Below are 13139 nucleotides of genomic sequence, written 5' to 3'. Positions count from 1 at the left end.
TCCGGTGCAGGGGTGATGGTGGTGCAGAGTAGGGTGCGCTGGAGTCGGTGCGCAGCCAGGGCTGGTGCATGGGCACGTTTTCCCTGTCTAGTGTAATCCAGGGGAGTGTGAGAGAGCTCAGTACTGAAAGGTCTCTGCTTCAGTGTCACTCTGAGCTGCCTCGCAATCTTAATGCGGGCAAATCCGTGCTTGGATATTCCACCTTTGGTTACAGCAAGCGTGCCTGGGCCTTGCTAATCCCTGAATAGCAAGGGCTGTTTGCTTAGCTGGAGTTGGCTGGGGGGCATAGCGGTGGTGGTTGGCGCTGGGCTGAGCGGCTGGGCAGGGCTGAGCATTGCCCTGAGCACGAGCCCTTCCCCGTCCCTACTGCCTTTATCTGCAGCACCCCTTTTGGAAATAGGTGTACAGATTACTAGGCTCAGACGTACTCTGGTGAGATGCTTTCCGAACTGGAAATGGAACAGGCGGTGTGCAGGAGTGCTCTGAAGAAGCCTCGTGCATGGAGCAACCTCCAGGTCATCTTCTGCTCAACTGGAAAACCTAAAGAGCTGCCTCTCTGAAGACCTCTTTTATCCACAAGAGAGGTCCTGAGGCTGAAGGAGTGTTTATCCCCCACGGTTAAGGTGTGGGGCTGTGGATGGAGTTGTTGTTCAGTAACTGCTGCACGGAGACTTGGGAGCCAGTGCTCCTGTCCTTGCTGTCGGGACACCAGTTATCCTATTGTAACGAACCAATTAACTCATCCTCACATTTAGCCAAACCTTTTTCTCCCTGCCCAAAGATGTGCCCCCCCTCTGGGCATTTCTCTAAGCTTGCACCTACCCAGGTCGGCACTTGGAAGTGTGCTTCTGATGAAAGAGGTGAATAAAGGGTGTGGTTACATGTGCCGCAAAGTCTCTGCCAAAAACAAAGTTCTGCTTAAGCGTACCCTCTGGAAGTGCTGCTGGCTGGGCAAAGCCAGACAGGCCTATGGCTTAAGCAGTAAAAGTCAATCTCCGTCCAGTCTCATGGACAGCAGGAGCTGGTACCTGCAAAGAAAAGGCTGAATGGCCCCTGCAGAGCACGAGTGACATTTTTGATGGAAAAACCTTTCTGCCCTCTTTTTAGCCAATCCTGATTCTTTCTACCTGATTAGCTAATTCCTGATAACTTGCAGTGAGAACAGAAGACGAGGAAAAGGCCGACCCTTGTTTCTCCTCAGGTCTCCCTTCATCTCAAGCCCTTGGTCTTCACATCTTCAGCATGACCCAAGTGGTCCTGAGTTCTTATGAGGCTTAATGTGAAATGGAAAAAAATAACTGAGTGCTGATGTCTAGGGCGGTGAGGAATATCCAGGACCTTACTCCTGGGTTGGTCTTCAGAGTGGCGGGTAAGAGGAAGAGCTGGGGCTGGAAGGGCTGGTGGCAGGGGTTGGGCAGGTGAAGGCTGGCTTGCCACTCCTGGCTTCTCGAGATCTGCATGGAAGGTCGAGATGGTGTATCCTGATGGAAAAGCACTCAGCTGCAAAAAAGGTTGTAGTTTTGGGGATATCTTTGAGTAAAGACTATAGGGGAATGCACAGTGGAAATAGGGAACTCGGAGCCCAGCTCCTGCCCCATTTGCAGAAACTGAATCTGCATCAGCTGCTGTCCTGGCAGTCGGGCTGCCTGTGGCACTGGCCCTGTAAAACCTGGGGATGTTGCTTTTCTGGAAGCACCTGGAGTGCCACGGACCTACCTAAGATACGAGCTTTAACACAGTGAGGCTGCATCGACTCCTCCATCTGCCACTTACCATTTCTTCTCCACCTGGGAACTCCTTCTGTCCCGCCTGAAAGCTGGCAGAAGACCGACAGCACTGTCTTTGCTGTTTTAGCAGGGTGATGAGGATGGTGGTGAGAGGATGTGGAGGATGAGCTCTGAGGCTGTGCTTGCACACAGCATGACTGCTTCTCTCAATCTGAAGAAGAAACCTCAACTCTTGGTTTTACTGAGCAGGGTGGCTGAAGCCTTCCTCCTGGAGAAGCAGGGTGTGGGCACTGTTGATGGAGCTGGTGGTCCTGTCTGGAGGAGATGAGCAGTAGCCAGTTCCTTTCAGTTCCTCAGGAACAGAGATCAGCATGGTCAGGAGGGGTCAAACTGCTCAGTGACACTTTGTAACTCATCTAAGTGAAAAACATTCTATTTTTATTTCAGACATATGACCATGTTTGTTTTGACCTACAAGTAGATTAATTCTAAGGCTACCCTGTTAAGTAGATCTTGCTTAGCAGCATCTGAAATATCTTGAGCTGCTGTGCCCAAATGGGAGAGGACTGAGAAAGGTAGCAGGGAGCTGGGATGCAGCTCCATCTGACTGTGTACATATTATATAAATAAATGCATATGCAATAGGGGATCCAGGGAGTGCGAGACAGAATAAGCAAGTAAAGGAAAGCAGATGTTGCTCTTCAGACTCTGTTGGACACTCAGGAGTAGGGATTATAAAGCAGGCTAAAAAAAATCTTGTCCTCTAACTGCTTCTTTGCCATGAAAGCCTCGAGGCTGGCAGGGTGGAGGCTCTTGGCCAGCAGCAGGTGGGTGTTGATGTGGAGGTGGGAAGGGTTTGCTAGGTGGGTTACACTGCACTGTGGAGATGTCTGCTCAGGGTGGCACTTGGAGGATCTGGGCTCGAGCGAGGGGCTTGCAAAGCCCTGTTGCTTGTGGGTGGCACAGCCTTGCCATGAAATGGCTGAAGAAAGATGGGGCGTTGCAGAGAAGCCTCCGGCACCTTTCCTTCTCAACCCCCTGTGGCGGCAAATAGTCAGATCGAGCCGCTCCAGGGCAGGAGAGCTGTTGTGGGGCTGCTGAGCTGCAGCAGGATAATGCCCACATGCCTTCACCAATTAGTGGATTGAACCTGCTTCCATAAGCCGGCTGGGTTACTTAACCGTGCAAGGGCTTGTGCTTGCAGAAAAAGCAAAGATTATGGTGGAACAAACCCAAAATAAATGCTCAAGAAGGAACAGGCTCTTGGCAATAAGGCAGCCCCCAGGAGGCAGGGGGGAGACATGTGGAGTGGAGACACTCCAGGAGTGGAGACATGTGCCCAGCCCAGGAGCATCTTGGAGCTGGTGAGGGCTTAAGTCATGTTTGGGCTCCTGCAGGCATTTCCCAGTGAATGGGACAACGGTAGGGAAACACGATTGTGCATTGCCTTTGACCTGCCTTATGACCAGCTATGAGTCACCAGAGGATGGCAGTTGAGAGGAGGCAAATGTGTCCTGCACGGCACTGTCGGGACACAGCTGGGTTGCCATCCCAGTTCTCTATCTGCTTGTTGGGAATTTAGCGGGCCCTCCCTGCCGGTACCCAAACAGTTGTGCAGACGGATGTGCCCCCTCTCCCAGACCTTGCCTGCTTCTGGCTGCGTGGAGCTGCCAAACCTGGCGGATGAGTGGAGGCCTTTGGGACAGGGTTGTTTGTGCCAGGCGAGTCAAACATGCAGAGCTGTGAATAATTCAGTGCTGGGTTGTCTAGCGTAGAGCGAGCCTCCAGCACATCAAAACAGCTCTGAAATCCTGCGGGTAGGATCTGGAAAGTTCAGCCTGAATAAATAAGCCTACAGACATCCTGTGACATCAACTTTGTGCTTCTGCATACATAAGAGTTCCGAGTTTAGATCTGGCTCGGTTTCAGTCTGCGTAACATGCCTGGATCCTCTGGAAAGCTCCTGCTGGAACTGCTGCCTTCGGCTGGGCCTGATGTGGAGCCAAGGGTGCATGTGCTCAGCTGCAGCCACCGAACTCAAGAGTTGTCTCCTTACTCTTCCCACCCCCCACCCCCCTTGCAGAATGTCAGGATCGACCCCAGCAGCATCTCCTTCAGAATGTGGAAAGACATTCCTGTTCCTTTCTACCTGTCGGTGCACTTCTTTGAAGTGGTGAACCCCAAGGAGGTCCTCCAGGGAGCGAAGCCAGTGCTGAACCAGCGTGGACCCTACGTTTACAGGTCAGGTACCACTTGTGGTCCAGCTAGGCGTGAGCCTGGCCACTGTGCTGCCTGCCAGGCTCCTGGCTGACTCCTCTGGCAGGAGGGCATGGCATTAGCATGCTTGGCACGAGTCCAGTGGCATAGGATTTTAAAGCGACCCAAATGTGCTCTAATTGCTCTGATCTTGCTAAAGCCACAGGTAGGACCTCTGGCTGCTGGGGTGGTAAGGCTGGTCTGTGCTTCACTGAGTTGTGGAGCTCAGTCCTGTGCTGGGTCCTGTTGGGCAGCCAGACCTGGGCTGATACGGTCCAAACATAGGCATGAGGGGTGTTGGTGTGGTGGTGGGCCACCCTCATCTTCAGAGTGGACTTGTTTCATCTTCACTGTGCATTTAGGAGTCCAGCTTCAGAGCTGGAGTTACCTCAATATCGAACTTCATGGATTGGCCTAAGACCTCTTATCTAACATGAGACCCAGAATCTGCCTAACGTGAATGCTCTGGTCATGAGAACCAGTATGGAGCACTGAAACTTGCTCAGGCCCACCTGCAGCAGGGCTGTATTTGCCATGGCTGAGGATGGTGGTTCAAGCCCCAGGTGCTTCTCTGGACCTGAAATGTGAAGTGATGGTTGATGTTGAGTTGAGCGTGTGAACTTACCCATAAATAGTGATATTCAACACATTAGTGCCTAAACATGTAGGCAAAGTTAGGTCAGGAGCCTAAGCAAGCTCATGTGGGAAGATTACTGGTTTAATCCAAAGCTGTTTGAGTAGTGTTGGGGAGAAACCTGGCAGTATGTATATGCCCTTGTTTCCCCTGGGCTTGCTAGGTTACACCATAAGACCATGTGGATTCTGTATGTTGTGATTGCATTGGTCACTTGACTTGGGGAAAAGGCTTCGCTTACTGTAAATAAGGATAAACAAAGGGGCAAAGCTTATTAGTGTCCTTATGTTCCCACTGAGCAAGATTAGTGCCCTTCCCTAATGTGGGCTGTAAAACAGGCTCCACAATAAAGGACTTTGTTTTTGCTGGTGGGTTGAGCTTCAGCTTCCTCAGGAGCTGTAATAGGCTCGCGATGTTGGGAACAACCTCGTGCTACTGTGGAGCATTGCAGCCCCCATGAGACTGGGCTGCCGCCGTGGCGTGGAGCAGAGTGGTGGAGGTGGCATGCCTGAAGTCCTGAGGAGCAGGAGAGCCGTGATGCTGCATGGATGGCTGAGCTGCTCTGAACCTGGGAGGCTCTGGGGCAAATCAGTGTGAGCTCGTTGGTGGGGCTTGTGCGATCTTGTTTGGTCCTCTCCTGTTTTGCAGGTTGTTTTGGCATGTGGGTTGGTGTAGGTCTGCTTATTTGGGTGTCTCTCTGATAGGGCTGGGCTTTTCAACAGCTGTAGGTGAAGTGACAGAGGGGGTTTATGCTTTTGTCTCAGACATTTTGTCAGCTGGGAAGAAACACTTGGTGTCAGCAAGTTGCTGCAGAATCCATCTGTCAGGGATGCCTCACTCCCAGGCTGCCATCTCCTCCTGCTAGACCCTAACCCTGGTCGGGGTGTGAGGTTGACACCGCCTGTTCCCTGGCATGCTGCCTCCCCTGCTGTCCCATGACTTCTTGCTGGGGTTCAGTCTCCTTCCTCGGCTCTTCAGAAGCAAGCCCAGGCCTGTGCAGCCCATCCTTGCTCCACAGGCGTTGCAGAGGCACTACGTGGGGGAAGGTTCCCATGATCTCTCCCATCTCTTTGCAGAGAGCTCAGGTATAAAACAAATATCACATTTCATGACAATGACACAGTCTCCTTCCTGGAGTACCGGCAACTCTTCTTCCAGCCAGACATGTCCAACGGCAACGAAGAAGAGTACATCGTTGTGCCAAACATTTTGATGATGGTAAGAACTTGTTCCCTGCATGGGTACCAACTTCTGAGCTTGTGGGGAGGGCGATGATGCCCAATGCTGACTCAAAGCTTACTTTCTTGTAGGGCTTAAGGCTAATCGAGCCATGAGGTTGTTAAGCTTATAAAATGCAGTTTTCTGCTTTCTGGGTGTCGGTTGTCGTGTTGGGCTGTTACCCTTCCAAAAGCAGAGCGTGCAGAGAGGCTGGCAAAGCGGCTGGGCTCAAGTATGCAACCTTGTCCGAGTGTCCTGGGGAAATGAAGCCTGTGAGCCGTCAACTGCTTTCTTACCGAACTGGGTATAAATGGTGAACCTCAGTTTGTCCAAAGGATTTCTCTAGGGCTGTAGATCGGTGCATCAGAAGGACCTTGCTGAGCACCGAAAATGCATTGCTTCCTCTTTGGTAAAGATGGGGCGCTCATCTCAGAGGTTTGTTTTCTTTCCCAGGGAGCAGCTGTAATGATGGAAAACCTGCCAAACTTTGTGAAGCTTTTACTGAGTGGAGCCCTGGCTGGCCTGAAACAGGAGGCATTCATGAACCGGACGGTGGGGGAGATCATGTGGGGGTATGAAGACCCTCTTATAGACACAATAAATATGCTTGTTCCTGGCCTGATCCCTTTTAAGGGAAAATTTGGCTTATTTGTAGAGGTAAGTAAACTGTTGCTTGGGAATACTAAAATCGCAGCAATATTGGTCTTGGGATTGAGTGTCTGGGCTATCCCCCTCACAAACTGTTTGGAGCAGCCATGTATAGCTGGTGGTGGTTGTGTAAGGCTGCCTTAATTCTCCACTCAAGCAGAAATGCATGTGTTGGAAGCCGTTGCTGGCAACTGAAATAAGTAAAAGTTCAGTGGCGTCCAGTGCGAAGCACCCCTAGAGCTGACTAAGCATGCAAAGTCATTAACATATTGCAGTCTTGCTGCATATAATGGATTAAAAGTTAGTTTCTTCTCCCTGCAGTTTAACAACTCCAATTCGGGACTGTTCACAGTGAACACGGGCATGAAGAATATCAGTAGAGTTCACATGGTGGATTCATGGAATGGACTAAAGAAGGTAGGTGTCAGGCAGTATGGGGGCAATGCCTTATCTCAAGCAAGATAAACTGAAAGCTCTCAGTGCTGTTGTATCTCTGGGTTGTAGATTTGAAGGCAAGTTTCTATGGGACTTCAACTGCTGCAACTTCTGTTCCATCAAATTGCCAGAAGGCAGCCAAAGGACAAGAGGCTTGTCATAAAGCATTAAGTTCAGCTCGTCAGTGTCACTTCGACTCCCTTGTCCTCCTTGCCGATGGAACTGGTTGCTTCTAATGGTTGAAGTCCCAGGCTCCTGTGGCCTGTGTTTAAGGCACTATTTAAATCTCCTTGTTAAAGGGGTGCTTATTCTTCCCTTGTGGAATTCCGCTCCTAACTAGAATCAATTGAATCTACAGATCAACCACTGTGGGAGCACTTGAGAGAGGGGGATCTTGTCCTGTTTTTCCATTAATTGGGCAGATGTTTGAATGGGAAGGATCTTGGAAGCTCCTCAATGTTGCTATCTCAAGGTCCTGTGGAAGCAGTGTAGAGTGGTGGATGTCCCATGCAGGGGTGGAAGGCAACTCTCCAGCAAGCTCATTGTTCTGAGCTCTTCTCTCTACATCTGTCCTGCAGGTGAACTACTGGCGGAGCAGTGAGTGCAACATGATCAATGGGACCGCAGGGGAGTTGTGGCCACCGTTCATGTCCCCAACATCACTGGAGTTCTACAGCCCTGATGCCTGCAGGTGAGGCCACAGCTGCCAGCTTCTCCCTGTGCAGGTGGCAGGAGATGCAACGCTTGTCCTGTGCACACAGAGTACCTGTGCAGTGATGCAGAGGGCTCAGGACTAGTTTCTGTAGTTAAAGTTCAGCTGCAGTTCAGTGTTGCAGTATCTAAGCTTTGCAAACAGTGTAGTTGTCTAATTAGCAGCGTCTTGTGGTATTCATAAATACCTTCCAGATCACTGAAGGAGTCTAACTTGCCCATGTTGAATCAGTAGAAAATAACCAGTCTAGATAAGATACAGGAGGCAAGCGGGAGAGTAAGAGTTGTCATAAGGAAATGCTGCTATAACTGTTGCAGAACTATTTCAGCTGACTAAATGCTTGCAGAAGTGATGTTGTGGGGGGTTGTGCCACAGTTTCCAGGCTGCTTTTTTTTCTGCCTACTTCATGCACTGCTGTGCATGTCTATCCTGTATAAGACACCATGACCTTAGATGATCATACAGGGGTTAAAGTACCCAGCAGAGCCTGCCAGTGTGGAAACTCCCTGAGGCTGGAAGGAGGGGAGGCCAGGAGGCAGGCAGTGGCACAAACCCCTGTCCCTAACTTGGGGAAGATAGTGTTAATTCAGGCTTTGTAGATAGTGCTGCAAAACAAGCAAGTGCTCATGCTGAATAGAGAACAATGACCTCTTCAGCGGAACAAGCAAAGTCAGCTGAGCCAAGTATTAGTGCAGAAATTCCTCTACGAAAGAGACATCAGCAAATACCAAAATAGCCCGGAGCCAAGGACTTACAGGGAAGCTTACTGGCAGTCAAAGTTTAAATACACATACCTGTTTCTGTAAAACTACAGAAATCTTCTAGGGAACAGAGCATGTTTCCAGGTAAGGCATAAGGTGAAGTAGAGGAATCTGAGCTTCGTTTCTTGTTAGCGCAGGAGGTTCCTGCAGGACAGTGCTGTGGAGGAAGTGGCTTTGCCTCTTCACCAGGCAGTGCTGTCTCTTCTCCCCAAATCTTTCTTGGCCTCTCTGCTAGCCTGGATGGCTAGGAAGGAGTCAAACATCAGTTGATACATTAAGAGCATATCTGCCCTGCTGCAGGGCATGCAGGGCTCATCTCCTATGCTGTTTGCACATTAAGTGCAGCTGATGCTGAGATACAGCTACCTGGATGTCCCTGCAAGGTAGGCAAGGCTTTATCCTGCTGATGTGCTGCAGCAGCCTCTGCCTCCTTGCTGGAAGGTGAGCACAGCCAAGGGGCATGCACGTAACTGCTGAACATACCCTGAATTCCCCATCCTTGGTCCTGGTGTCGGAAGGCAGCTGTAGGAATTAGCATCCCCTTGGCCTGCCCGGGCTGTCTGCATCCCTGCAAACATCACTTGAGTGTGAAGGGAGGAAACTTCCCTCCTGGAAACTTGCATCTATCCTGGCCAGCTGGTAGCAATAATGCAGCATAACATCACTAGCCTGTTGTATCAAGAAAAAAATCTTGCTCCATAACGTAGTAAAATTTTCCACTCCCCGGACAGCTTATATGCTGGAGTTGTGCTGCAAAAGAGATTTAGCTGGTGTCCATTCCCTGTGACAGAGTACTTCTACCTCAGAGCCAAGGCTTGCACAAAGAGGGTATTATCTCTTGGAGAGCAGCCCTGGGGATTACTACATGCCTTTAAACAACTCTCATCTGGATGCTGCAAACAGACTTATAAGCCTGTGGCTTCTCTCCATAACTAGTCCTGGCCAGCCCTTTATCTGTGCTTAAAACATGAAAGCAAATGGCTTAAATACTCATTCCTCATCCCAAGCACTGCTCTGAGTGTCTTGATCTCAAAGTCTAAGTTACGTTGCAGATGCATCTTATCCAGCAAAGATGAGAGCCTGGTTCTGGGCTGGGAACCTGCTGGCTAATCCTGATCCTTCTTCACTGAAACCCTTCCAGATCCATGACACTGGTGTACGAGCAGTCTGGGAAGTTCAAGGATATACCCATCTATCGCTTTGTGGCACCGAAAACTCTCTTTGCCAATGGCACAGACTATCCACCCAACGAAGGCTTCTGCCCCTGCATGCAGTCTGGCATCCAGAACGTCAGTACCTGTAGGCTAAGTAAGTCCTTGCCTCCCCAGGCTCTCCTTACCGTACTGATATTAAACTGTAGGGATATGATATGAGCTTGCCTGTCTGGAAAACTGGCTCTGCTATCTGCCAGAGTGCTAAAAGGTACTGCCAGGGTCTGCGTGCAGGGTGTTCTCATTTGCACTCCCGCAGGCATCTCAGCAAGGAGGAAAAGAGGGAAAATCCTTGTGCCCAAAGTCCCCTCAGTCCATGGCCCTGTAACAGCCTGGCATTTGTGGGAATGCCCAAGGATACGATGGGTGTGTTATGTCCCCTGGGCGGGGGAGGGAGCAGGCAGGGGAGCAAGGGTGGGAAGAGGCAGGCCATGTAGCTGCCAAGTTAGATGTTAATTTTGGATGCTGAGTGCGGGTCACGTGGGAGTGAGAATTCAGACTTAGTGTCCTAGCTGGTGTCTTGGTACAGCAAGTTACCATGGCATTGTGTGGTGCATGAGGGGAGAGGGTGGCTTAAATACTGGGTCTTAACCCTCCCAGAGCAATGGAATAAGCTGCAGGGTGGGAAGGGAAGGCGCTTTCTGGTTGGGAGGAGAAAAGTATAAAAGCCTGTTCAGAACAAGTGCTGCAATGGCTTTAAAAAAAACTCAACAAAAAGTCTCAGATGGATTTGGATGAGCTTAAACTGTCTTTGTTCTCATCCAGATGCACCGATGTTCATTTCCCATCCTCACTTCTACAATGCTGACCCAGCTCTGGTGAATGCTGTTGAAGGCCTCCACCCCAGCAAGGACCAGCACGCGCTCTTCCTCGACGTGCACCCGGTGAGTGAGCCTGGGGGGGCCCTCTCCTTGTGCTGGGGGTCCAGCCTGGGCTGGGTGGCTGGGTGGGGAAGCCTGCCGCCAGCTGCGTGGTGGCTTCACTCTGCTCTCATGGCACTGATTTGAGCAGGTTCCATAGTGCAAAGACTGGCAAGGACATGTGCAGATAATGTCAAAGCCATAAACTAATTGAATAATTACCCTGGCTTCTAGAGAATTGCAGAACTAATTATAACCATAACTGTTTCGATAAGCACAGTCAAGTTCTTTCCACTGACTCAGGTCTATAACACCAGGAGGTGTATCTAGCAGGAGCCCAGTTATGCCCCAAATCTGCAAACATATACTGCCATGACTGGCAAAGTTTGAAGCTTTGTAGCTGAAGCTGTTGCCATAACTTTTGGGCTGGCTGCTTCTACTCTCTCAACTTGCTTATCTGGCTGCTTCTGCACTGGCCTGTCGCAGCGTTACGCTTTGTGCATATCTATAGCATAAGGGTGAAGTCACCACTCCAGTGGTGATGAGCTGGGGTGTCCTGAGCCATCATTGTCCCAGCTACTGATGGGGAGGGGACTTTGGGATCTTCCACCCACGGCCCGCGTTGCATGTGGTCAGGCCTTTCAAATGTTTAGTGGTGTTTCCTCAAGCAAGAAACCAATCCCCCCTCTGGAGGTGAGGTAAGGTAAGCCGTGCTTCTTCTCTAGGCATTGGGTTCTCTCTGCTTTTCTTAACAGTTATGGAAGTCAAGTTTATTACGGTGTCAAACATCTACTGATAGCAGTACAATTAACTATATTCTTATCTAGCTGCAGTCTGCTCAGTACAAACAGGGGCAATCCAACAGAAACTCTCTGCCCTCAATGTGTTGGAAAACTGCAGCGTCACGAGAAACCAATGCCTTAATGGGTGTCAACAAGACCAACTTTGAAGTGTGGTGTTTTCATGGTCTTAGGGTGTTGCTGGACAGTGGTTGTTGGTTCCTAGTTACGAGAAATGTTTTGTCCTTTGTGTGCATGAATCTTTTGCATTGATGCATTTCCCTCCTGCTGCTGGTAGGATGAACAACGGAAGAGGCTCATCAGGCTTCAGAAAACACTGAAGTTGCTATTAAAACATCCTGCCTAGGGAGTCACAGGTTACATATGCTACTCGCTAATTTGAACTTGTCTAGGTTCAGTCCCACAAGCCCTGGGTCACACAACGCCTCTCTGGTTCATGCTGTCTGCCTGCTGAATGCGTGCTGCCGCCTTCTGCAGCGGCCACGCCTGTTCAGGTTAGCTTTGTGCTTCAGACCACCCCAAGGGAGGTGCTCCCTTCTGGATGCTACTGTGTGCAACACTTGCTGGCTGGTGAGCATTCAAGTGAAGGGGACAGACTGCCAGTTGCTGTGGGGACAGCGCTGTCCCTCCATGAGCAGTCATCCCCAGAGCCTGGGGACCAGTGCCTGGTTGACCGATGCTTGTGCTTCGGTGGAAACCCCAGCCATGCTCCTGGTCTTACGTGTGGTGACTGCAGTGGATCTCTGGATGATCCAGTCCATCGCTCTGGAAGGTAGCACCCAGAGCAGCTATGGTGGAAGGCAAAGGGCTGCTCTTCTGCAAAGCTCTCCATCAGTACAACCCACATTTGTCTGAACTGGTTCACCTCTTCCTATGCAGATGACGGGCATCCCCATGAATTGCTCCATCAAGCTCCAGCTGAACCTGTACATAAAGCAGGTGTCTGGTATAATGTAAGTAGTCACCTTTTAGAAATGGCCATCTCCCTTTCTCAAGCAGGGAGTGCTGCTGATGCTGGGGTCACTGCAGTTTACTCTTCCCAAAGATGAAGTAGCTCTAATGTTACCAGTTGTCACTTGCAGAAGCCAGCTGGCTTATGTGGTGAAATGTCAGCTATTCCAGTGACCTCAAGCTGCCATCCTTTAGCGGTGCAGTGTGTGGCTGTCTGTCTGCTTGGCTCCTGCAGCATGCCTGCACCTGACCGGACAGCTGATAAATGGACTGCATCTCCTGGTGAGGCACAGGAGCGGTTCCTCTGCACTGTGCTGCTGCTCAGAAGGTGTTACATCCAACACAGAGGCAAAACCCGTTCTGACTACAGGGTTAACGTTGAAGCCTGTGTCCAAAAAGACACCTTCAGCTCTAGGAAAGCAAACAGAAGAGCTCTAACAGTTGTGTGGTGCCAGATGTTAAATACCCACAAGGATGGGAGCGTGCACTTGCTGCTTGGGCTGGCTCTAGTGCATACACCAGCAGACAGCCCCAATGCTGTGAACTTGGCTGCACCACCCTCTGGTACCATGCAGGTGACTGAGATGTCTTGGAGCTGCATGGAGTTTAGCATTCCAGTTCACTGAGTCATGTCCCTGGAGCCCAGGTTTGGGATGGCACTTACTGCTGTCGTCAGGCAGTTAAGCACGAATGGAAGCGTAAGCTCTGCTCTTGCATGAAAGGCCCAAGTTGGACCTGGTTCCTCAAGGGGGGAGCAGCTCACTGAAGCAGCAGAAATTGCTACCTCCTTACACTGGTTTCCTGGCCACTATCAGTCTGTCAGACCTGTCCCTTTAGGAAGAATTTTGATACTGGCTGTAGCCTGATCAACCAGAAATCTAAGTGTGTATTTCTTATTTTTTTTTCTCTCCCCCCCGCCCCCCCAT

General features: G+C 50.5%; 1 protein-coding gene across 1 annotated transcript in view; it reads left to right on the top strand.

The window, feature by feature from the left end:
- Positions 1-3028: 3028 nt before the first annotated feature.
- SCARB1 (scavenger receptor class B, member 1) overlaps positions 3029-13139 on the top strand; it is a 16600-nt gene continuing 6489 nt past the window's right edge. The window contains 9 exon segments of the mRNA XM_009320957.1: positions 3029-3091; positions 3811-3968; positions 5694-5835; positions 6289-6492; positions 6805-6900; positions 7497-7609; positions 9533-9699; positions 10368-10486; positions 12142-12219. Of these exon segments, the coding sequence (XP_009319232.1) occupies positions 3029-3091; positions 3811-3968; positions 5694-5835; positions 6289-6492; positions 6805-6900; positions 7497-7609; positions 9533-9699; positions 10368-10486; positions 12142-12219 (1140 nt within the window).

The sequence above is a fragment of the Pygoscelis adeliae genome, unplaced genomic scaffold (assembly GCF_000699105.1).
Source record: "Pygoscelis adeliae isolate BGI_AS28 unplaced genomic scaffold, ASM69910v1 Scaffold353, whole genome shotgun sequence".
Lineage (NCBI taxonomy): Eukaryota > Metazoa > Chordata > Aves > Sphenisciformes > Spheniscidae > Pygoscelis > Pygoscelis adeliae.
Note: the sequence above shows the minus strand (reverse complement) of the source record. Positions and strands in the feature narration are given on the sequence as shown.